The 22,903-nt window shown below is 45.7% G+C and overlaps 1 protein-coding gene across 1 annotated transcript in view; it reads left to right on the top strand.

Annotated features, from left to right (window-relative positions):
• LOC139373256 (von Willebrand factor D and EGF domain-containing protein) overlaps nt 1–22,903 on the top strand; it is a 48,780-nt gene that overhangs the window by 5,564 nt on the left and 20,313 nt on the right. Inside the window, exons 2-21 of the mRNA XM_071113559.1 lie at nt 1,778–1,962; nt 2,565–2,793; nt 2,991–3,056; nt 3,158–3,393; nt 5,550–5,639; nt 5,865–6,006; nt 6,488–6,717; nt 7,310–7,383; nt 8,243–8,390; nt 11,592–11,732; nt 12,782–12,984; nt 13,259–13,718; nt 13,847–14,125; nt 14,380–14,635; nt 15,696–15,832; nt 16,930–17,094; nt 17,864–17,968; nt 19,174–19,288; nt 20,937–21,202; nt 21,963–22,182. Coding sequence (XP_070969660.1) covers nt 1,778–1,962; nt 2,565–2,793; nt 2,991–3,056; nt 3,158–3,393; nt 5,550–5,639; nt 5,865–6,006; nt 6,488–6,717; nt 7,310–7,383; nt 8,243–8,390; nt 11,592–11,732; nt 12,782–12,984; nt 13,259–13,718; nt 13,847–14,125; nt 14,380–14,635; nt 15,696–15,832; nt 16,930–17,094; nt 17,864–17,968; nt 19,174–19,288; nt 20,937–21,202; nt 21,963–22,182 — 3,747 coding nt within the window. The remainder of the gene's footprint in view (nt 1–1,777; nt 1,963–2,564; nt 2,794–2,990; nt 3,057–3,157; nt 3,394–5,549; nt 5,640–5,864; nt 6,007–6,487; nt 6,718–7,309; nt 7,384–8,242; nt 8,391–11,591; nt 11,733–12,781; nt 12,985–13,258; nt 13,719–13,846; nt 14,126–14,379; nt 14,636–15,695; nt 15,833–16,929; nt 17,095–17,863; nt 17,969–19,173; nt 19,289–20,936; nt 21,203–21,962; nt 22,183–22,903) is intronic.

The raw sequence follows: 22,903 nt of genomic DNA, 5'->3' as shown, positions 1-22,903 counted from the left end.
TCTCTTCATTGTAATCAGAGGGCTGATATAAATACTATGCATGCCAGTCTCTCTTAGCTAAGAGTTGAGAAGAGACTGACTGCATCACTTCATTTTATAAGAAACGTTAATGTGTTGGAAATCCCAAATGTTTTGCACAGTCAACTTACACACAGCTCTGACACATACACTTACCCTACCAGACATGCCACTAGGGGTCTTTTCCCAGTCCCCAAACAAATTCAAGTACAGTATTATATAGAGCCCTTGTTGCATGGAACTTCCTTCCATCTCATATTGCTCAAATAAACAGCAAACCTGGTTTAAAAAAACAGATAAAGCAACACCTCACGGCACAACGCCTCTCCCATATTTGACCTAGATAGTTTGTGTGTATGTATTGATATGTAGGCTGCAGTACATGTGCCTTTAAAAAATATATATGTGGTTCTATCCTTGAGCTGTCTATTGATGTTCTGTATTATGTCATGTTTCATGTTTTGTGTGGACCCCAGGAAGAGTAGCTGCTACTTTTGCAATATCTAATGGGGATCCTAATAAAATACCAAATACCAAGTTACTCCATACAGCAGGGGTGTCTAACTCATTTTGCCACATTTAGTCTTCAACAAGGTCCGGAGGGCCGCACTGAAAATGTGTATTATATTTCCTTGCCGTCCAAATGTGTTGTATTTACAAATCCTCTATCTCTCTGCATACACACACCTTGTCTGGAAGCTTTACACCTCGTCTGTGTCTGTGTCTGGGAACTAATTCTCTCCAAGCACTAAGGTCAAAGGTTTTCCAAACAGCCATGTTTTCCAGAGGAGAGGAAAGGAGAGGCTGTTGCTGTTGGGTAAAACCTAGTTAAATTGGCCTTTAACAGAGTTTACAGCGCGGTTGGGAGGTAACCTCATAAATAGTCTCTAGGGAACTCTCACCCCAGGACAAACCTTCATCATTAGCCCAGGGGGGCAGACTGTTGCCGCATCCAAATGATGCGAAATATTTAACGTCATTTGGGGGTACTGTAAGAAATGTGCTACATGCCATGTTTTGTGATTGATCATTCAACATAAATTTCATAATATTGTCACCTAGGTAGGATTTCCAAAGTATGCTCTTCATTAGGTAGAAACGCAGTAAGGCCTTCCTATCCCTCTGTCATAGCTCTGACTGATATCCTGAAGTCCTAGTCGTTTTGACCCATTTTCAATTTACAGACAGGGAAGTGTGATATTGGTGCAGGTTCTTTGACACTTGAATGGACATAGGATGTGAGAGGTCTGACTTTAAAGTCATTTTCTCTCCATTTTTAGCCTTCAGCTGAGAGCTATGTTCAGAATCTGTCATGGATCGCTGGCTTTATTGTCTAACCCTCCAGGGGTGAGTTTAGAAAGGAGGGGAATTAGGTAAATTAATGTGTGTTATTTTTACCTGTTTGAATATACCCTCCTCATCTCTCCCTCTAAACGTTACAGTAATTTAACTCTAGTTCCACCCTTTAAGGAACTGACTGAAGTTATAGAGCCACTGGGATGACATATTTTGCTACCTTTTTTTGGTACCATGCCCTGCTCACTCCCTCCCTCCTTCCAACCCTCCCTTCCTCACTCCCTCCCTCCAACCCTCCCTTCCTCCATCCCTCCCTCCCTTCCTCCCTCCACAGTCCAGGTTGACATCACAGTGACTACCCAGAAAGACTCCTATATTCTAAATACGTTCATCTTAAAAAATAAAATGTATCCTGTGAATGTAACGTGTTTTCTTACGAACTTTGTCCTTCTGCCTCCCCCAGCTCCAGAGTGCTACCCGGGAGGTTACCGCATGTTGAGAAACCCGTATCGCAGCGTGGACTTTGACTCCAGTGACCTGCAGAACACTGCTATACAGGACCTGATCTGTGATCACTCCCTCTCCCCAGGATGGTACCGCTTCAGCATTAACAACAAGCCTGCAGAGATGCCCACCAGCTGTGTGGAAGTAAGCTAAAGCTGTTAAACCATGCCGTCTTGCCCCTAGTGTGTAAAGTGGTTCCACCAGGCTCCATTTTAGGGCCTCTTTTATTTACCATTCACATGAATGATACAGGCAAAACTATGATTAACTCTTCACAGTGCAAGGGATTTTCATTAATTACGTTGTCCACTACAGGAGATAATGTACTTAATCAAGTGGTTTTCTTGATGGAACATGTTGTGCATCCAATATTTAAAGCGTGGTGTATTATGAGAATTATAAAGATTATTCTTTATAAACATCCCAACTGTAGTTACCAATGCAAGGCATGAATTACACAGTTCATTTCCATGTAAGTGAGTCCACACAACTGATCTCATTCAATACAGCTGTGTTTGGTTTTTGCTTATTGTGTTTTTTTTTTACAGTGAAAAGTTGAGTGTAAACTGTATAATGAGTAGCTACAGAACAGGTGAAAGCTTTTTCACAAAGCGTCTCAAAGTAGGAATGTTGATCTAGGATCAGGTCCCCCCTCATACCCATTACAATTTAAAAGGCAAAACTGATCCTCGATCAGCACTTACTCTGAGATGCTTTGTAAATACGGGTCATTGTCTTCTCTCCAGATGAACAGATGTGGCACCCAGGCGCCTGTGTGGCTGTCTCTCACTGATAGCTCATTGCCCCGCCCAGGGGAGGTCCGCCAGCTCTCGGCCTGTGCCACCTGGCAGTTCTTCCACGGGAGCACCAAGGACTGCTGCCTCTTCCGCATCCCCATCTCAGTACGCAACTGTGGGGAGTTTCTCCTGTACTACCTGCAGCCCACCCAGGGGTGTATGGGATATTGTGCCAAAGGTGAATTAGAATGACAGAATCACTGTCCGTTTGGTGTGAATGGAGGTATGGGTGACTGCTTCGCTGGAATTTGGAATTTGTTATTAGCCTTAAGATATGTCTGCTGCTCTATTTGTTCACTCTGATCTAAAGCCTTTTAGTCCTTGAGTGGAATTGAGGAAATAAAATTTGAAAAACTGTGTTTTTCTTGTTTTTAGTCATATCAGAATTTGGACCTAAATTATGCCCCACGGGTGAGGTGGAAGTCAATGGGCAATGCAAAGGTAAACAACCACAACAAGCTCAAATAAATATTATTCACATTTAATCTTTATTTAATCATGTCTGGGTGGTCCTTGATATCAGCTTCTTGTTCATCCCTCAGCAAGTCTCCCTGCATTATCCTACAAGCCTGTGATCATCCCAGAGCTGGTGGGCAGCAGTGTCCACCTGCGATGCACCTTCAGTGGGGTGAAGACCTCGGGACTCCCCTTGGGCTATCTGGTGGTCTGGGCCCGACACCTGGCATCCAATATGAAGGTGGAGATCAGGAAAGATTCTATCATGGAGACCTTCTCATTGGTGGAGATGGACGGAGTCCACTTCAGACTGGGGGAGACGGTAATAATGCCTACCAGACGTGTGTATGTGGATGTGTGTGTGTTACGTGCATGTGTGTGTGTGAGCTTACATGCATGCGTTTGTGTGATGGGGGATTGGGGGTTGACCATCTTTGGTGGCTTAACCAATGGATGGATCCTGTTGACCTCTTGACCTTTCTGACTGGGGTTCAACATGTAGAAAAAAAGAATAGAAGAAGGTGTGTCAGATTGTCAAGGAAGAGAAAGGAGGTCAGTAAGGGTAGAGGAATACATCAGTCTCAGTTTAGGGTTGGTCTTTCTTAATTTTAATTGCTGTGAGTACTCTTTCACATGATTCCCATCAAATGCTTTCTTTGCAATTGGTATGTGGCATTGAGGCTCTTCTTCTAACGCAGATATTAGATATCTTCAACCTGTCCCTGTCACAGGCTGTAGTCACCACTTGCTTCAAGGAGACCACCATAGTCCCAGTGCCCAAGAAAACCAAGATGACATGCCAAATGACTATCGCCCTGTCACACTCACCCCTGTAATCGTAAAGTGCTTCGAAAGGCTGGTCATGGCCCACGTCAAGGCCAGCATGACAGGCACACTGGACCCACTCCAATTTGCCTACCGCTCCAACAGATCCACGGAAGATGCCATTTCCATCGCTATTCAGGCGGCCCTAAGGCATCTGGACTAGAGGAACACCTAAAGTATGTAAGAATGCTGTTCAGTGACTACAGTTCAGCATTCACCACTATTGTTTCCTCCAAGTTCATCACCAAGCTCAGAGCCCTTGGTCTGAACACTACCCTTTGCAACTGGGTCACGGACTTCCTGAAAGGCAGACCACAGGCTGTGAGGATTGGCAACAACACCTCCACCACACTGACTCTTAACACAGGGGCCCCCCAAGGGTGTGTCCTCAGCCCTCTGCTGCACTCCCTGTTCACCCATGTCTGCATGGCTTTGCATGATCCCACTTCCATCATTAAGTTTGCTGATGACACCACGGTTGTAGGCCTGAAAACCAACAACGACGAATCAGCCTCTAGATAGGAGGTAAGTGACCTGGCATTGTGGTGCCAGGAAAACAACCTCTCCCTCAACGTCAGCAAAACAAAGGAGTTGATTGTTTACTTTAGGAAGTAGAGGGAACATGCCCTATCCACATCAGCGGGACTGCAGTAGAGAGAGTCAGCATTTTTAAGTTCCTCAGTGTCCACACCACAGATGAATTCACATGGACCAACAACATCACCCCTGTTGTCAAGAGAGTGCAACAGCGCCTCTACTTCCTAAGGCGGCTTAGGAAATTCGGCCCGTGCAGGAGTGACACACAGGAGGAAGACATTGAATAGGACCACCGCAAGCACACACCTTTGCCTCACACTAGTGCCAACTCCAAAGGTTTCAGACTCCTGACCTCCAACTGTTATCCTACACACACATTATTATTATTATTTACTATTGTTAATACTGCACTATTTAAACAGTTGCCCCCAAATCCACCCCTCCCCAATACACGTGTAAATGTTGGACTATAAATTGTGCCTTCCTGTATTATACTTATGCTTAAATGTTTATTCTATTCTACTCAACCATTTAGTTTATGTTCGTATTCTTATATTTTCTTATTTCTTATTGTTGTTGCATTGTCAAGAAGGAACCTGCAAGTAAGCATTTCATTGGACAGTGTATACCATGTGTATCCTGTATACGACTAATACAACTTGAAACTTCAGATAGCAATTACTGTATTAGCCATTGGAAGCCATGTGTGGATGGATACAACGTGCGATGCTAGTTGTGTGTATCCATGACAAGCTGTGCAGTACAAAGCAGGCCTGGCCTCACTCATCAGGCTCTGTTCCACACATGCTGATGCCACAGCTGGGCTAGATCAGGGGTGACTACTTTACTGAGGATGGAGTTAAACACACAACGGCTCCAGCCCTAGCACATTGCTCATGTAGCCTACAAGCCACATGACTCGGTGAAATGTTTGGATGAATTACACATACAAACACAAATTAGAAAGACCATTTTTATGGCCTTATGCTTTTTTGAAGGGAAAATATTGAAAATGGTGTTTCATTTGTGTCATAGATAGCTTTGTCACTGACTTGCCAGTTGAACACTTGATAGTAGCTACTTGTGTCATTCTTAACGTAGGATTATTTTTTACAGTTCTCCTGCAGTGTTTCCACGTTACTGGGTAACTCCAGCCGGACACAATCTCTGGCCAAAGAGAGTGAGAGCTTCTACGCTGGAATTAAGGTAAACCATCATGACTGATGCAATTTACTAAAACCCTCATCGTTCTGAATGTGTTTGAAGACTGGGATGGTTGTTGGTTGACCTCTAAGTTGTGTATAATCCATTGTTGAGCATTAAACTCCTCCTGAACTGCATCGCGTGCTGTAAATTAAATGAACATTGAGCCCAGTCTGTCCAGGAATCTGTGTCTGTACTCTCGCTCCCTCTCTCTCTCTTTGCCTGCAGTTTGTTCCAGATGTGCTGCACATTGCGGAGGACGGAAAAGAGCATGCTGTGACCATTCGCAGTACAGTGCCTATCCCTTGTTACGGGACAGAGCATGGCCGACCATGTGGAGTCACTCTCACTCTGAGTGTCCGTGACTCAGGTGAGAATTAGAATAGCCTAATTTCCATGACCATGCCATCTCTGTGTTTGTTTTTCTTTCTTTTATTTAACCTTAATTTAACTATGCAAGTCATATTTACAATGACGGCCTAACCTGGCCAAATCCTAACCCGGACGACGTTGGGCCACTTGTGCGCTGCCCTATGGGACTCCCAATCACGGCCGGTTGTTACACAGCCTGGAATCAAACCAGGGTCTGTAGTGATGCCTCTAGCACTGAGATGCAGTGCCTTAGACCACTCGGGAGCCCCACTGTGTGAGCCAGTGCTTACTGTACTAGTGCCAGAGGGGTTTAAAACCAAAAGACTCAACATGTGATTAATTCCTGTTTGTTTACACCCATCCAATCCTTTCTCAGATCTAGGGGCTAGGGGTTGATTTCATATTCAGGCTATCTGTCTTGCAGCTCTGTAGGGGTATTTACTAACCAGACACTGTTATGTGTCCTGTTGCCCTCCCAGACAGCCTGGATCCCAGCGTGGAGGCCCCCAACATGGCCCTGTCTACCTGCCAGGTGGAGCTGCAGCCTACTGCAGCCTGCAGCCGGAGACAGGGGTGTGCCTGGGCCAGCCTCACCCTCACCGCCGTCACAGACTTCACCCGCGACGGCAACCGCCCCAGCCTACTCAGCGCCACGCCACGCTCTGATGCACCCCGCCTCTGGAGGGGATACAGCCCCACACCTCTCAAGGTCCGACCGGGAGACCCATAGAAATATAATTAGAACACATTACAACACTACAATGGAATTAGAATTTTGGAATATTCTAATTAACTTTTTTTTCGCAAACCCCGCCTCCGGATGGGCTATAGCCCAACCCACTCAAGGTCCGAGAGAGAGATGATGTAGCTGTAAGCCTCAGAACAGCTGCTTATAACACTAACAGAACTGCAGTAAATGTCTGCATGACATAGCACCACAGTGTTTACATGGTTAAAGAGAAGGCTGTTATGAACCAACGACAAATCACTCACACTGCTTTTCTACGTGGGCTTCCACTCTTTCCTTTTAAACTAAGTCTTAGCATTACTCATGTAGCAAAACCCGTTGTGTCCTCCTAAACCTCCGACTTCCCCTTTGTTATGTCATCACTCAGTCATGCAGTCAGGCTAGCCACATCTGTGTTTAGTGTTTAAGCCAGTGAGACATGAAAGCATTTCGGCCTGTTTTTCAGACACTAACGCACACGCACACGCACATGAAAACCCTGTGCTGTTGCAGACACTTTAATCAGCACGACCAGAGTGGGTCACGCTAAGCTTTGTTCCTCATACCTCTGCAGGTCACAGTTCAAGATGTTCCCACTGCAAGCTGCTACTCTCTGACTGATCCACACATCATTACGTTGGATGGCAGGTAGGTAACTGGGGCATGTCGCTTGTTAGATTCCCAGGACCACCCATATGTAAATCACTTTGGATTTACGATTTATGTCACTTTGGATAAAAGCATCTGCTAAATGGCATATATTATTATTATATATTAGTGTGTTACATACAGACTTGGAGACGAGTACCGACTTCCGATTTCACATCCCCATTCCCTCCCCCCCCCAATAGACCTTCTTGTACATTTAAATACAGTGTGTTTCAAAATTGTTCTCATTTACTATGCATTTTCCCCCACATTACTTGTTTTGGCCGATTTTAATGATCAAGAAGAGCTATTTAAATCACCACTCCACCTCCTGCTAACTGATTCAGTTCTTTACTGTAATTATTATTATTAACTATCCTCTCAAAGCTGGTACTTGAAAACATTGCAAAAAACACCCACTAATCAGAGATAAATATGTTAAAAATGTTTTTCAGACCGAACAGGTCCGAAGGGGACCAGTCCGTAACCTTCTAAATAGATAGAACATTTTAAATCCTAATTATTTTTAAATAATTGCTTCACCTTCATCGTGCTTATGCAATCTCTAGATCCCATTATCAAAATACCCTTTTTGCTTGATTAGATTGAAAAGTTATTTTTTTTCTATGATAATTATTGGAAACTAGGTCTTACCATTTATTTGAACTTGCCAGTAAAATAACTTTAAGTTGAACTTATTTGATGCACATGTTCAATTCTAACAAATTGCCACAGGCATTTTCACGAGCAAGATGCACAATACATATATGTTGTTTCGGTATTTTCAAGTAAGAACATCACAGCTATGATATCAGTCCAATTTATCACCCCTGTTTTAAGACCAGTTTCTCCCCACCAGACGCTATGAGAACCAACAGACGGGTACCTTCCTCCTCTACAAGAGCCTCCACCGAGCGTTCGAGGTCCAGGCTCGTCAGTGGGACTGTGGCAGCCGCCATTACGCTGTGTCCTGCAACTGTGGAGTGGCGGCCAGGGAGGGAAACGAGGTTGATTGATTCAATTGTTATATTTTACCATTATTTGACAATTTTACAAGAGAGACCTGGCCAAAACGGCAGCACGAGAAGTTGAATACAAAAGACACATTTACAACATCAAACACAAAGCACCACAGTTTAACACGCCCATTTACACATTGATCAGGCAAGATGTTTTGAGGAAATCATTTATTGATTGAATGAATGATTCATAGATTCATTTAATTTATTTGAAAATTAACCCTAGAAGTCGTCAAATGGAGGTCAAATGGAGGGATTAAACGTGAATCACTCTTTTCTATACTAGTGGTGCGTGGCTAAGCTTTAAATGTCTCAAGAGGAAACTTTGTGACAAAAGCACCAAATTTGGCACAGAGGTAGATGTACCCTGAAAATATATAGATTTTCTCATTCTTATCGGCGGGGCTGCAGTGGAGCAGGTTGAGAGCTTCACGTTCCTTGGTGTCCACATCAACAACAAACTAACAGGGTCTAAGCACACCATGACAGCTGTGAAGCGGGCAAGACAAAACCTATTCCCCCTCAGGAGACAGAAAATATTTGGCATGGGTCCTCAGACCCTCAAAAGGTTCTACAGCTGCACCATCGAGAGCATGGTTGCATCACTGTCTGGTATGGCAACTGCTCAGGCTCTGACCGCAAGGCACTACAGAGGGTAGAGCGAATGGCCCAGTGCATCACTGCAAGCTTCCTGCCATCCAGGACCTCTATACTAGGGGGTGTCAGAGGAAGGCCCTAAAATGTGTCAAAGACTCCAGCCACTCTAGTTATAGACTGTTCTCTCTGCTACCACACGGCAAGCAGTACCGGAGCGCCAAGTCTAGGTCCAAAAGGCTTCTTAACAGCTTCTACCCCCAAGCCATAAGACTCCTGAACATCTAGTCAAATGGCTACCCAGACTATTTGCATTGCCCCTCCCCCCTCCCCCTCCCCTCTCCACACCACTGCCAATCTCTGTTGTCATCTATGCGTAGTCACTTTAATTAACTCTACCTACTGTACATGTACATACTACCTCAACTAACCGGTGCCCCCGCACATTGACTCTGTACCGGCATCCCCCCTGTATATATTGTTATTTTTTTACTGCTGCTCTTTAATTACGTCTTACTTGTATCTTTTTTTTATCCGTATTTTTTAAAACTGCAGTGTTCGTTAGGGGCTCGTAAGTAAGCATTTCACTGTAAGGTCTACTTTGTATTTGGCGCATGTGACTAATAAAATTTGATTTGATTTGCTATGGAGCCACCCCAGATTTGGACCCCGGGAGGGTTTGGCAGCCAGTATAAAAAAAAAAAACATAAACGAGCTTTCATTCAATATCTCGATACCAATTGGAGAGTCTCATCTTTGATATGCAAATTGAACTGAGTTGATAGCCCATAGCATTCCAGAGTTAGAGCTAAAAGTCTGATGTAAATGTATGACTTTTTTTATATATGCTTATTTTGGGGAATTTAAACTGTTTACTTGTGTTTCATCGGTTAATAAAACAAAAAGCGGTCCTTGCTGACCGACAGTGTCTCTTTGCAATCATTACCAATTTGGGGTAAAAAAAAACAGACCACAATTGCCGCTTTTAAGCTAAAAATATGTTGCCGCTTTTATGCTTAAAGAAATGTATATATACACTGCTCAAAAAATAAAGGAAACACTTAAACAACACAATGTCAACTCCAAGTCAATCACACTTCTGTGAAATCAAACTGTCCACTTAGGAAGCTACACAGATTGACAATAAATTTCACATGCTGTTGTGCAAATGGAATAGACAACAGGTGGAAAATATAGGCAATTAGCAAGACACCCCCAATAAAGGAGTGGTTCTGCAGGTGGTGACCACAGACAACTTCTCAGTTCCTATTCTTCCTGGCTGATGTTTAGGTCACTTTTGAACTGGCGGTGCTTTCACTCTAGTGGTAGCTCATCCAGGATGGCACATCAATGCGAGCTGTGGCAAGGTTTGCTGTGTCTGTCAGCGTAGTGTCCAGAGCATGGAGGCGCTACCAGGAGACAGGCCAGTACATCAGGAGACGTGGAGGAGGCTGTAGGAGGGCAACAACCCAGCAGCAGGACCGCTACCTCCGCCTTTGTGCAAGGAGGAGCAGGAGGAGCACTGCCAGAGCCCTGCAAAATGACCTCCAGCAGGCCACAAATATGCATGTGTCTGCTCAAACGGTCAGAAACAGACACCAAGAGGGTGGTATGAGGGCCCGACGTCCACAGGTGGGGGTTGGGCTTACAGCCCAACACCGTGCAGGATGTTTGGCATTTGCCAGAGAACACCAAGATTGGCAAATTCACCACTGGTGCCCTGTGCTCTTCGCAGATGAAGAGCACATGTGACAGACGTGACAGAGTCTGGAGGCGCCGTGGAGAACGTTCTGCTGCCTGCAACATCCTCCAGCATGACCGGTTTGGCGGTGGGTCAGTCATGGTATGGGGTGGCATTTCTTTGGGGGGCGCACAACATTAGGTACCGAGATGAGATCCTCAGACCCCTTGTGAGACCATATGCTGGTGTGGTTGGCCCTGGGTTCCTCCTAATGGAAGACAATGTTAACCTCATGTGGCTGGAGTATGTCAGCAGTTCCTGCAAGAGGAAGGCATTGATGCTATAGACTGGCCCGCCCGTTCCCCAGACCTGAATCCAATTGAGCACATCTGGGACATCATGTCTCGCTCCATCCACCAACACCACGTTGCACCACAGACTGTCCAGGAGTTGGTGGATGCTTTAGTCCAGGTCTGGGAGGAGATCCCTTAGGAGACCATCCGCCACCTCATCAGGAGCATGCCCAGGCGTTGTAGGGAGGTCATACAGGCACGTGGAGACCACACACACTACTGAGCCTCATTTTGATTTGTTTTAAGGACATTACATCAAAGTTGGATCAGCCTGTAGTGTGGTTTTCCACTTTAATTTTGAGTGTGACTCCAAATCAAAGACCTCCATGGGTTGATAAATTTGATTTCCATTGCTATTTTTTGTGTGATTTTGTTGTCAGCACATTCAACTTTGTAAAGAAAAAAGTATTTAATAAGAATCATTCATTCAGATCTAGGATGTGTTATTTTAGTGTTCCCTTTATTTTTTTGAGCAGTGTATATACAGCTTGTAAATACAGTAGAAAACTATAAGGATAACACAATACAGTCAATTACTTATTTTATTTTGTGGTCCTTAAGGTGGTCATGCTGGACATGTGTAATGGTCAGCTTCAGGAGACCAGGCCCCAGCTCTCTCTGAAGAACCTGGGAGGATATAACAGAGTCTCCAGTCAGTATCGGATCAAGATCCATGAATCTCACCAGGGGAAGAAAATTACAGTAGGTATTGGTTCATTTAACGGGATTACTTTTACCAAGTAGGTTTACCCATTAAATTGTTGGGAGCATATATCACTTTTTTTTCTCCCCCCCTTTTCCTGGTATCCAGTTGTTAGTCATTACTATCTTGTCTCTTTGCTACAACTCCCGTACGGGCTCGGGAGAGACGAAGGAAAGCCATGCGTCCTCCGAAACACAACCCAACCAAGCCGCACTGCTTCTTAACACAGCGCGCATCCAACCCGGAAGCCAGCCGCACCAATGTGTCAGAGGAAACACCGTGCACCTGGCGACCTTGGTTAGCGCGCACTGCGCCCGGCCCGCCACAGGAGTCGCTGGTGCGAGATGAGACAAGGATATCCCTACCGGCCAAACCCTCCCTAACCCGGACGACGCTAGGCCAATTCTGCGTCGCCCCGCGGACTTCCCGGTCGCGGCTGGCTGCGACAGAGCCTGGGCGCGAACCCAGGGTCTCTGGTGGCACAGCTGGCGCTGCGATGCAGTGACCTAGACCACTGCGCCACCCAGGAGGCGACTTTCTTTATTTTTGTAAAGTTTTTTCTCAGGTAGTCAGCACCTCTACAAGCATTTTTGTGTATGCGTCAGCTCATGCTTTTTTACTAAAGTCATTAAAACCACTTTTATGGGCTGTTTCCTCCCTCACTGTCTAGACAGGTTTTGGGGATGTGTGAGTTTGTGAGCCCAATGAGCCCAATATTGAATGAAACGACTTTTACAAGTCATGGGAAAACACATATCTGCTCGGGGCAATCTGCAACACTGTACGATTGATGTAATATAATGTCCAACACTAGTTCTCCAGATAGAAAGATTTGGAGTTTGATGTTGTTGTTTTGATGAGTCCCGCTATGTACTACACTGATCCACACAAGAAAACAATGAGTGAACTCTTTCTATAATATGCAGTTTGCATTAAGTTCTGTTAGAATTAGCTTCTGGGTGTAATAAAGGTTAACTCTTACTTTTATAATATATAATATAATATGTCAATTAGCAGACGTTTTTATCCCTTCTTATTCCTTTTGTAGTTGATCTTTCCATCTGGGGCCTTTGTAAGGGCGGACATCAGTGATTGGGGGATGAGCCTGTCAATCAGAGCTCCCAGTGTGGACTACAGCAGTACAACGGGACTCTGTGGGACGTTCGACCGGAACGGTCACAACGACTTCCATGGACCTGATGGGACCACCTATGGGAGCACTGAACAAGAACGCTTTGTGGAGGAATGGAGGTAACTATTAATGATTCTATATAGATCTGAGAGTGGTCCCCTGGGCTGGTAACTGTTCAGTGTACATTCCCTCACCCCTTTCCTTTTTTGTCATTTAGTTTGTAAGTGAATTGTTGTTCCGTAATAACCTTGGGTTACCTTTTCTATTTTAGCTGGCATGAGAAAAGAAATCCTTTATCAAATCCTGTGTTATCCCCAAGGCTTACTCTAATTCGGAGTCTGATGAGATAGCTCGTTGTCTGATCCATATCCCTCTGTTTCTTCTTTGTGTCAGGCTAGCCGCGGGGGAGAGCTTATTTGACACCATGCCCCCTGTAATGGAGGTGGAGGAACTACGGCCTTTCTGTCGGTGTCAGGAGGGCTACAGCATGTCTCTGCATTTCACCACGGGCCCCAACGGCGATAGCCACTACAACTTTAACCCCTCGTCACCCCAGCACCAGGCCCAGTGCCAGTCTCATGACAACGTGGATTACACCTCTGTCTTCCCCTGGGTGGACACTACCACTGAGTACATTAGGAGCTCTGAGCCAGAACAAAGTGACCACCAGGGAGTGTCCATCCTGAACGGCCCAGCTCTGCCTATGGAGATACACAAACAGCCGAGTTCCCAGATGGTGGACTATGGTGGGTTTGGGGACCTCGGTGATAAGAGTGAGAGAGAGGTTGACAGGGAACTCAGAAGAGACTTCCTGGTTGCCGTAGACGACAACAGGCCCAAGACAAAGAGACAGGTGCTCATCCTTTGAATTTTTTTCTTCTATTTTGGTTTTTCTTGTTGTATAGTGTCCTTGAGTTTATTTGAATGGCCATTTGTTGTTGTTATTGTCATTATTGCTCTTATTACTATTGTCATTATTAGGCGCTGTACGAGTTCCAGCCCATCTTCACCTCTCAGTCCCTGAGCCAAGCGGACCTGGAGAGCTTAGCCTATTTCTTCCCTGAGGACCACCACCTGTCTGCAGAGCGACCAGTGGCCCAGCCTGTGTGGCCCACCCCGAGTGGGCTTACGTCGGTCAAGGCCCTGGAGGTGTGCCAGCTAGCCCTGGGGAACTCCACGGTGGGAACAGTGTGTAGAGGGCTGCTGGGCCGGAGGCTGGATGAGGCAGTGGACCTGTGCATCCTGGATCTGCAGCTCAAGGTATTTCTGTTTGTGTCTGTGTCTGAAATGACGCTCTATTCCTTATATAGTTCACTACTTTTGACCAGAGCCCATAAGGGCGAGGAAATCTTGTGTCATTTTGGACACTACCGTTGTTGATTTTGTAACTTGTTAGTGTAGGTCTTGTCTGCCCTTTTGTTAAGCCAATTGTACAGTATGCTCATGGATTTCAGTTTCCATTGACTGCAATGTGAGTGCAGTTCAACTTGAACTTACTGAACTTGATGTTGTAGGATGACCTGGCCTGGGAGGAGGCTCTGGTGCACTACCTGGAGAACGAGTGTGAGAGGAGGCTATTGGAGAACCGGACCCAGAGGGTCCTGGAGCTGGGGGAGTCCAGGGCTGGGATGGAGGGGGTTGAGGGGATCATTGGGACGGTACTCACCGCACTGCGCTGCCCCAACTTCTGCAACGGGAACGGGCAGTGCACTGAGTGGGGTTGTCAATGCTATCCTGGTCACAGCTTCTACGACTGCAGCCTGGCTATCAGTGAGTATTCACTTGCAAACTGCTCAGAGATTGGGCATAATTTTGAATCAAAACATCTTATCTTAAAATTGGATTTCACCAGCTTATTGGTCATTTTGTTTGCCACATTAGACTACTGCAGTCTCAAGTTATTTTTAATGTTGGATACAGTGAGTAATCCTAATTCACATCCACTAAGGTCCATATAATTGTAATGTAAAAGACAAAACTGACCCGAGATCAGTACTCCTATTCTGGTATGCTTTGTGAACATAGATCCTGATTGAGAGATGGGAAATAGTAGGATGCTGTTTATCACCAGGTAGCGGTCCGGGCATCCATCCGTGACCTCTCTCTGTGTGTTGTGTGATTTATAGTAGCTGATCTGGGATCAGGGTCCTAGGGGAATTTGGCAGGGCGCGCCAATAAAGCCAGCTAATAGCTCAACTGATCACAGGCGAGCATCAAGTCTCCCCCTGGGCCAGAGCACAGGGGGAGGAGGGGACATTGAAGGGGAATTGTCTCCTCTTTTGTGTTGATCGTTTGTTGTCATTCTCATTCAGGCAAATGCCATCGACTTCAAGAGTTTAATATCACTTATGACATTGTTTTCTGTAGAAAGTAGAATCAAACTAGAATCAAAGGAGGCAGACATACTAGTACTGTACTTTATGCAGACAGAGTCAAAGGGACTCTTTGTTAAACTCACTCTGGCAGGTATTATAAAACAGTGTGTTGCTTCATGACAATGTACTTGAACATGACCTCCCAATTCTATGACTTTGTGTCTGGCTGGTGATGTATTTATTGTGACGGTCCCTGCGAATTTACTAACTGTGTTGTCATGGACAACGTGCCATTTTGTCACATCATACGTAATGTATACTTGAGTGCCCTTGAATTGGTGAATCTTCCATTTTGGTTTGTCAGCGAGTGGGCTTGTATTGCACTAGACTTGCATATTGAGTTTTTCTGTTTTGGCGCTTCCTCACTTACACATATTCCACTCCGTCTTTCCTCAACTCTGATGATCTACCTCTCTTCTCTTCTCCCGTCTCATCCCTTTCTCCTCTCTCCTCAGGTCAGCCCGTGGAGTTGACAGACCTGGAGAACAGTGGTCTGTGTGACATCAGAGCGTTCGACTGTCGCAGCGTCCGGGTCTTTGGCCTCGGCTTCATCGACTCTCCCAACCTGGGCTGCCACCTCACACGACTGATGGTGAGAGAAATACCTCAGACAATCGTCACGGTCATACAAGGACATACCCCAAAGTGTTGCTGCATTAAACAGAGTGGGGAACACAGAAAAAGCAGACAGGATGCTGAAATCTCTCCAAACCAGTATTTTTTCATTGAAAGAGTTCAGCAAAACTATGGTGCTCTAGATTCCCTTTTTCTATCATAGGAGGGGGGCTCATTTCAGTAGGCCTTATAATCATCCCTCAGACAGACTGGTAAACTGCTAGTTTACAACAGGACTCCAATGTCAGCTATGTGAATAGGCAGATGGTGGTGGGAGAATGGGTGTGTCTAACCAACCCAGTATCACAGATTATTGTGAAATAGACATAAATTGCTTATTGGACTGTATATTTTTGTGTGTGCAGTTTACGGTTTTGTATAGAGTGCATTTCAATCACAGATGAGGACAGTGGGTTACTTAAGACAGAAAATATAGGAGGGAGGTTGGTCAGGGAGGATGGGTTGGCATGTAACGTGAACGTCTTGCAACCCAAAGGTTGTGTGTTCAAATCTGATCACAGATAACTTTACCATTTTTGCTAATTAGCTACTTTGCAACTACTTACTACTTTCTAGCTACTTTTCAATTACATGTTAGCTAACCCTTCCCCTAACCTGAACCCTTTATCCTAACTCCTAAATTGAACCTGTTAACTACTTAGCTAGCATGCTAACTAACTTAACCCCTAAACCCCTAACCCTTAACCCCTAGCCTAGCTAACATTAGCCACCTAGCTAGACTACCTAACATTAGCCACAAAAAAATGGAATTTGTGTAATGTACACCAATGCGTTATGAAGAAAGAAAATCATGTAATACACACAAAATGCGTTGTGATGAAAATTGTGCAATACTCTTTTTTTTTTTTTGTGCAAAAACTTTTCCGTGTGCCTGTCACGAATTTCGAATAAGTCATTTGTGTCTATTTCACAATTAAGCTGTGATATTGTGTAGGTCTTAACAAACTACTGCTCTGCAGGACTGGGGTTCAGCCATGATCAACGGTGTAATTACACATTAGACACACAATATTCACATGCTCTGATGGTGATCTATCGATCTATCTCCTCTAGAACCTGAATGGTGAGCGGGTTCCGCGAGAGAAGCAGAGGACCAGAGCTACCTTCCTGAGCTCCAAGGCTTTAGACTGTTCTGTCCCCTCACTGAACAGCATGATGACTATCAACTCTGTAGACTTTATGGTGGATGACAAACCCTATGCTCGCTGGGAAGTCAAGGTAAAGTTATTTACAGTATTATATAGTTATATCAATAAAGTTCATTCGTTGCGTCATTCATTTTACTAAAGCACATGGAAAGTCACCTCGTTTCCTTGTAAGAAACTGTGATTATGGCTCACTTTTTTTTAAAAAGTCAACTTGAAGTCTTCCGCTTTGCCCTATTCCTGACCTTCTCCTTGCCTGTTCTATAGCCTATATATCATGTTCCAGCATGTCCCTGAGTGGTTTGGGATCGCTGTTTGTTTACTGCCGTATTAGAAGACATTAGCATAAATCTCAATGTAGGAGACAGAGCCGTGGGGCCTCTCTCCTCACCCCCAAGGTTAGCCCAAAGTCAGGTCTGTCTGCTGAAGTGGATTATGTGAGCCTGGGTAAGTGGGCTTAGAAGATGAGCCCAATATTACCTACCTTAGCCCTGGCTCTGCCATTAATCTACAAGGTTTAGGGGAGCTTGAGTCACCCATCCCATAGGAGTGTGAGGTACATTTGTATTGGATGCTGTGAAAATGTCTAAGTGTGCATAAGCATGAATTTCAAATCCTAAATCAAATTGTTTTTATATTGTTTTGTTTTTTCACAGTATATGAGCTTCAACCTTCTGAAATCATATTAAATGATTTACTTAGCTAAACCACCAAACCGTTTGACCATCCATACCAAGCTCAAGACACGGAAGCCCTCCTAATTGATATGAATGTCTGAAACTGGTTAGCACTAGAGTGTGTTGTGTATTGGTTGGTTACAGTGTTGTTCCTTCCTGTCTCAGGTGACCAATGACGGCTCTCAGTACAGTGAGCCTAAGTTGCTAACAATCTACGATGGTGTGTGCCAGGTGTGTGAACCAACCCACTCCGGACTCTGTAAGTTAAAGGTAACTACTATACACCACACAAACCCGCGCACACATGCATGCACGACCACACACACACATACGCACACACACACACATTCATATTTCCCCTAAAAGTCGCAGTGTATCTCCTCAAGAACCATGCAGTATTAGGACAACTCTTCACCACTGAGAAAGGCGTAAGATATTCGTATAACGAGAAGAAGTGAAAACCAGGCTGTCTCGTAATGTCTGCAGGGTAGCTGTTGTTGAACATGCTGTGCAACATGTTTAGTGAAGTGTTGTTGTACATCTTTACTCTTGGGTTTACTGTACAGTGGAAACCAGGCTCTGGAATACCGGTTGTCTCTAGGATGACTAAAACAGACACTCACAACATCACTTTCAGAGCTCCCTACGTCCAAGGATGTTTGTTCTACACCACAGATGTTATGAATGTCCTCCCTGCACACCATACAGTACGCACGCACGCACACACACACACGCACGCACGCACGCACGCACCCACACACACACACACACACACACACACAGGGGACTACTGTAGCTGCTCCTGCCAATTATGTTTTAATCAAATTGAGTTACATTTGGAAGAGATGGATTTGTTAGTGTTTGTTTTCTGTTCATTTCCTGCTGTGATTTTCTTCTATGGTCTCCAGAGGGAGGCTCAGACATGTCCTAGTGCTAAACATTGAGAAGATCATATTGCATGACACTTTATCAAAAAATTGTTGCTTCATAAATTTGTACAAGTTCATCTCTGTCACACACTCTTCCTTGAACCTTTTTATTCCTATTTATCATCTCAGTAAATGTAGTAACAGTGAATGTCTTTCTTTCTTCCTTCCTTCCTTCCTTCCTTCCTTCCTTCCTTCCTTCCTTCCTTCCTTCCTTCCTTCCTTCCTTCCTTCCTTCCTTCCTTCCTTCCTTCCTTCCTTCCTTCCTTCCTTCCTTCCTGTCTGTCTGTCTGTCTGTCTGTCTGTCTGTCTGTCTGTCTGTCTTTCGCTCACCTTTCTCTCTCTCGCCTTTCTCTCTCTCTCACCTTTCTCTCTCTCTCTCACCTTTCTCTCTCTCTCACCTTTCTCTCTCTCTCACATTTTTCTCTCTCTCACCTTTCTCTCTCTCTCTCACCTTTCTCTCTCTCTCACCTTTCTCTCTCTCACCCTTCTCTCTCTCGCTTTTTCACTTGTCTCTCTCTCTCTCACCTTTCTCTCTTTCTCTGTCAGGAGAGGACATGCAATATAGATGGAATGTGTTTTGCTAAAGGAGACTCCAATCCTGCCAGCCCCTGCCTCCTCTGTAATCCAAACACATCCAAATTCACATGGTCCGTAAATGAAGGTAAATCAAATCCGTCAAATGGAAATGACTGCTGAATATTGTGGAACAAAATATGCTTGAAAAGTCTCAAACTACACACTGATACAACAGACTGCAAACAGCTATGGTGACCGTGATCGGCATGTAAGGTTTGAAAAAGGATCAACATGTTGTCAATCGGAGAATATCAATTGCATATCCTTGATTCCTTGCGTCCTCTCTCCTTCTTTTCAAAAACCATTCGATGAGAAGGTCAGATCTCCCTCCCCCTCATCCAATGGGTTTCGAGGAGAGAGGACGCGAAGGATCAAAGAAATGCAATTCAAATTCTCGGCAAGGACTAAAGTGGTAGGTGACCGTCTTGAGGAATGAGAGAAGGAAACGATAGATAGCGGTGCTCTTGCCACGGTCATTCATTTTCACTTGCAGGGGGGCTGTCACACTGGTATAGAGAGGAGAGACAATCTCTCTCTTTCTCCATTTTCTCTCCTTTCTTCTCTCTCCTTTTTCTCTCCTTCCTTTACTCTCTCTCTCTCGCTCTCTCTCTCTCTCTCTCTCTCTCTCTCTCTCTCTCTCTCTTCCTCCCCCTCTTTCTACCCCTCCTCAGGTATATTTACAGTCTGCCTGCCGGCTTGCAACACACCCACCCGCCCAGGGCTACAGATGCTTCCTATATCTTTGCGCTGCATGGTTCACTTCATTAACACCGTCTAATAGGGATTAATAATAGACAGTCAGACAAGATTGATCATGATTGGCACAGGGTACATTTGATGGAGTGGAGAACTTTGGAGTTTTATGACTTTTATGACTCAGATGACATGATTCTCTTTTAGTTGAGTTGTAGGTCAGGAAGTTTCATTTATGGGCTTTGAACAGATTTCCCTTTGAAGGTTATATTGTTGGATTATACTTGCAAACACACCCATGCACAGGCACACACACACACACGCGCGCACAGGAACACACACACAAATGAGAAAATAGTCTCTTAGTAGGCCTCGAACAGGCCCTGCCTTTCTCTCTTCTCAGGGGCTGTGTGTTTCTGAAGCAGCCTGTCCCTGTGTTACTGTCTATGTCATTAGGTCTCAGCTCTGAGGAAGATGCCTGGTCCCATTAGCTGTGTCATCAGTCTCTGTCCCAGTGTTAGATCAAAGGAGAGCAGGCCATCTGCAGGGGCTCTGTTTCTTTACCTGTCAGGACCTGTCTAAATGCACTCTGCAATAGAGGAGCCTGTCTTCACATGTCTCTGTGTCCCTGTAGAGAGACTGTACCCCTCCTTCTCTCTCCCACCCTTCACCCCCTCCCTCTTCCTCTCCTCTCCCTCCCGCCATCCCCAACCCTCTCTCTCTCCCTCTATCTCTCTCCCTTTCTCCTTCCCTCCCTTCCTCCATCCCTCCATCCCACCCCTGACACTAACATGTTGTGACAGCCCTTTGGGGCTTCACAGTGTCAGTGATGCTCTCTGTAGTAGACTACAGTACACCAGTTCCCCCTCAATTTCCCTGTGTGCTCGGAACTACCCTCTCAAACAGCTGGAGTACAATAATGAATACCGTCTGTCAACCACAGTGGATAAAAAGAGAATACATTTGACTGTTGTATCTTTTGTCTGTACCTCTATCTTTCTCTCTGTCTCTCTCTCTCTCCCTCTCCCCCCTACCCCCAGTCAACCAGCCCCCCAACCTGCACCAGCCTCAGGGGGGCCTCAGCACCTTCACGGGGGAGAACTTTGTGTTCCAGTTCACGGCGGCGGACCCCGAGGGCTCGGCGCTCCTCTTCCTCCTGGAGCAGGGCCCTCCCGACGCCAGCCTCTCCCCCGCCGGCCTCCTCATCTGGAAAGTCCATCCAGTGGAGACACAGGGGAAGTCTCGGCAGAGCTTCGAGTTCACGCTGTCCGACGAGTGCAATGCCCAGAGCAGCTACACCGTCGAGGTGAGAAAAGGGGGGGGGAGTGACTTGTAAACAGTTTATTCCTACCTTCCTCATTCCCTTCCTCTCTTGGTGTGTGGTGCACCACCGTTTAGCCCCCAAAGCCTGAAAACAGACCTCAGTCAACACATGCATTCATCACCGATGTGTTTCTCTCCACACCATAGCTCCGTACGTGCAAATCCTCTGTTGACGTGATGTCCGTCTGTTTAGAGCTGGAGAGGACTGGAGAGGACACTGGTTACCATGGGATGCGTGCGACAACAAGTTGACAACCCAGGGTTTTGTCATTCCCAGGTTCATGCCCATAGTTGGTTGTGTGGTTATAAAACCGTTTACCCCAAAGCTGTGAGACAACTACAGTATCTGCACCTTACCCTGTGAGCCCAGGTCTGGCTTGGCACGGACAGCGATAAAGAAGGCATTGATATGATGCTGATAATCATGGTATAATGGTATAAAACAGTAATACGAGGATCTCTTTCCGTGATCATAAGAGAGCTGGAAGCAGATGGCGGTTTCCTGTCTGAGGGTATTGTAGAGTCAGAGTGGGTATTCATCTCTTTATTAGCAGTGAGAAGACTTGAGGATCTAGGGAAAGTGAAAACAGCCATACGCTGTGATTAAGCAGACCATATGAATCTATTCTGTTCCTATAACAGGCTGAGGATGATGCCATTTAATTGGCTATGTTGAAAGCTATGTAGGCAACAGCTGTTTGTCTGTCCTTCCGTCTATCCGCCCGTCTGCCTCTTCTCTTCAGGTGGCTGTGAAACCTTGTGGGTGTTTGAACGGCGGGACGTGCGTGACCAACGTGGCCTTCCCGGCGGGCAGCGGAGAATACCTGTGTGCGTGTCCCCAGGGGATAGGAGGGGTCCTGTGTCAGGAGGACTTTGACGCGTGTCTTTCGGCTCCATGCGGTGCCGGGGTGTGTGTTGATACCATTGATGGCTTCCTCTGTGAATGCCCTGCAGGACTGAGAGGTAAGGCTACAGGAACACACACACAGGTGCACACACACAAAGACAGAGAAACACAGAATTGTGTATTGACACTGTTAGAGATCTGATATATTTTCCCCCTCCCCGTTCACCACTAGCAGCAACAAAGAGACCAGAGTCTCAGTGGTGTTTGCGATGTATTCATAACCCCTGGTGAAAACACAGATTTGTGCTGCCGTGGGTTAACAAACAGTGGCAGGCTAGTTCCAAGCATCCTGATCACTCCCTCTAGGCTGTGTGTGTAACTAGTAAGTGTTGAAAGGTCAGGGGTGAGGTGAAGTGGGCGTCGGGAGTAGCTAAGAGCTGAAAACAGTGACGTGCGTTGAGGTCTGACGGCGTGCAGGCACTTTCTATTGAGGCCCCCCCTGGTCCCCGTCACTCACTCACTCACTCATAAAGCGGAATATTGCTACGGTGTTTATCGGTATGACCCGATCACAAAGATAACCATTAAACAACCACAACCATCCATCAAACAGCATCAGGTAGGCGGCTTAACCCTTGGACACACGCCCTCACAGGCACTAATAGGTTGTGCCCCTCTCAACTACTGCCCTGCACAAACAGGCGACTTTCAGCACCACGGACAGCAACCCAAATGCCAGCGAAAAGGCCTACTTGTGACAGCGCTGCAAACGCAACATTGTAGTCCGCACTACCGATTGAGAGAGATATTCTGTCCTCACACAATAGACATGCAATG

This window comes from Oncorhynchus clarkii, chromosome 18 (assembly GCF_045791955.1).
Source record: "Oncorhynchus clarkii lewisi isolate Uvic-CL-2024 chromosome 18, UVic_Ocla_1.0, whole genome shotgun sequence".
Lineage (NCBI taxonomy): Eukaryota > Metazoa > Chordata > Actinopteri > Salmoniformes > Salmonidae > Oncorhynchus > Oncorhynchus clarkii.
The sequence above is the reverse complement of the archived record's forward strand: the minus strand, read 5'-3'. Positions and strand labels throughout refer to the sequence as shown.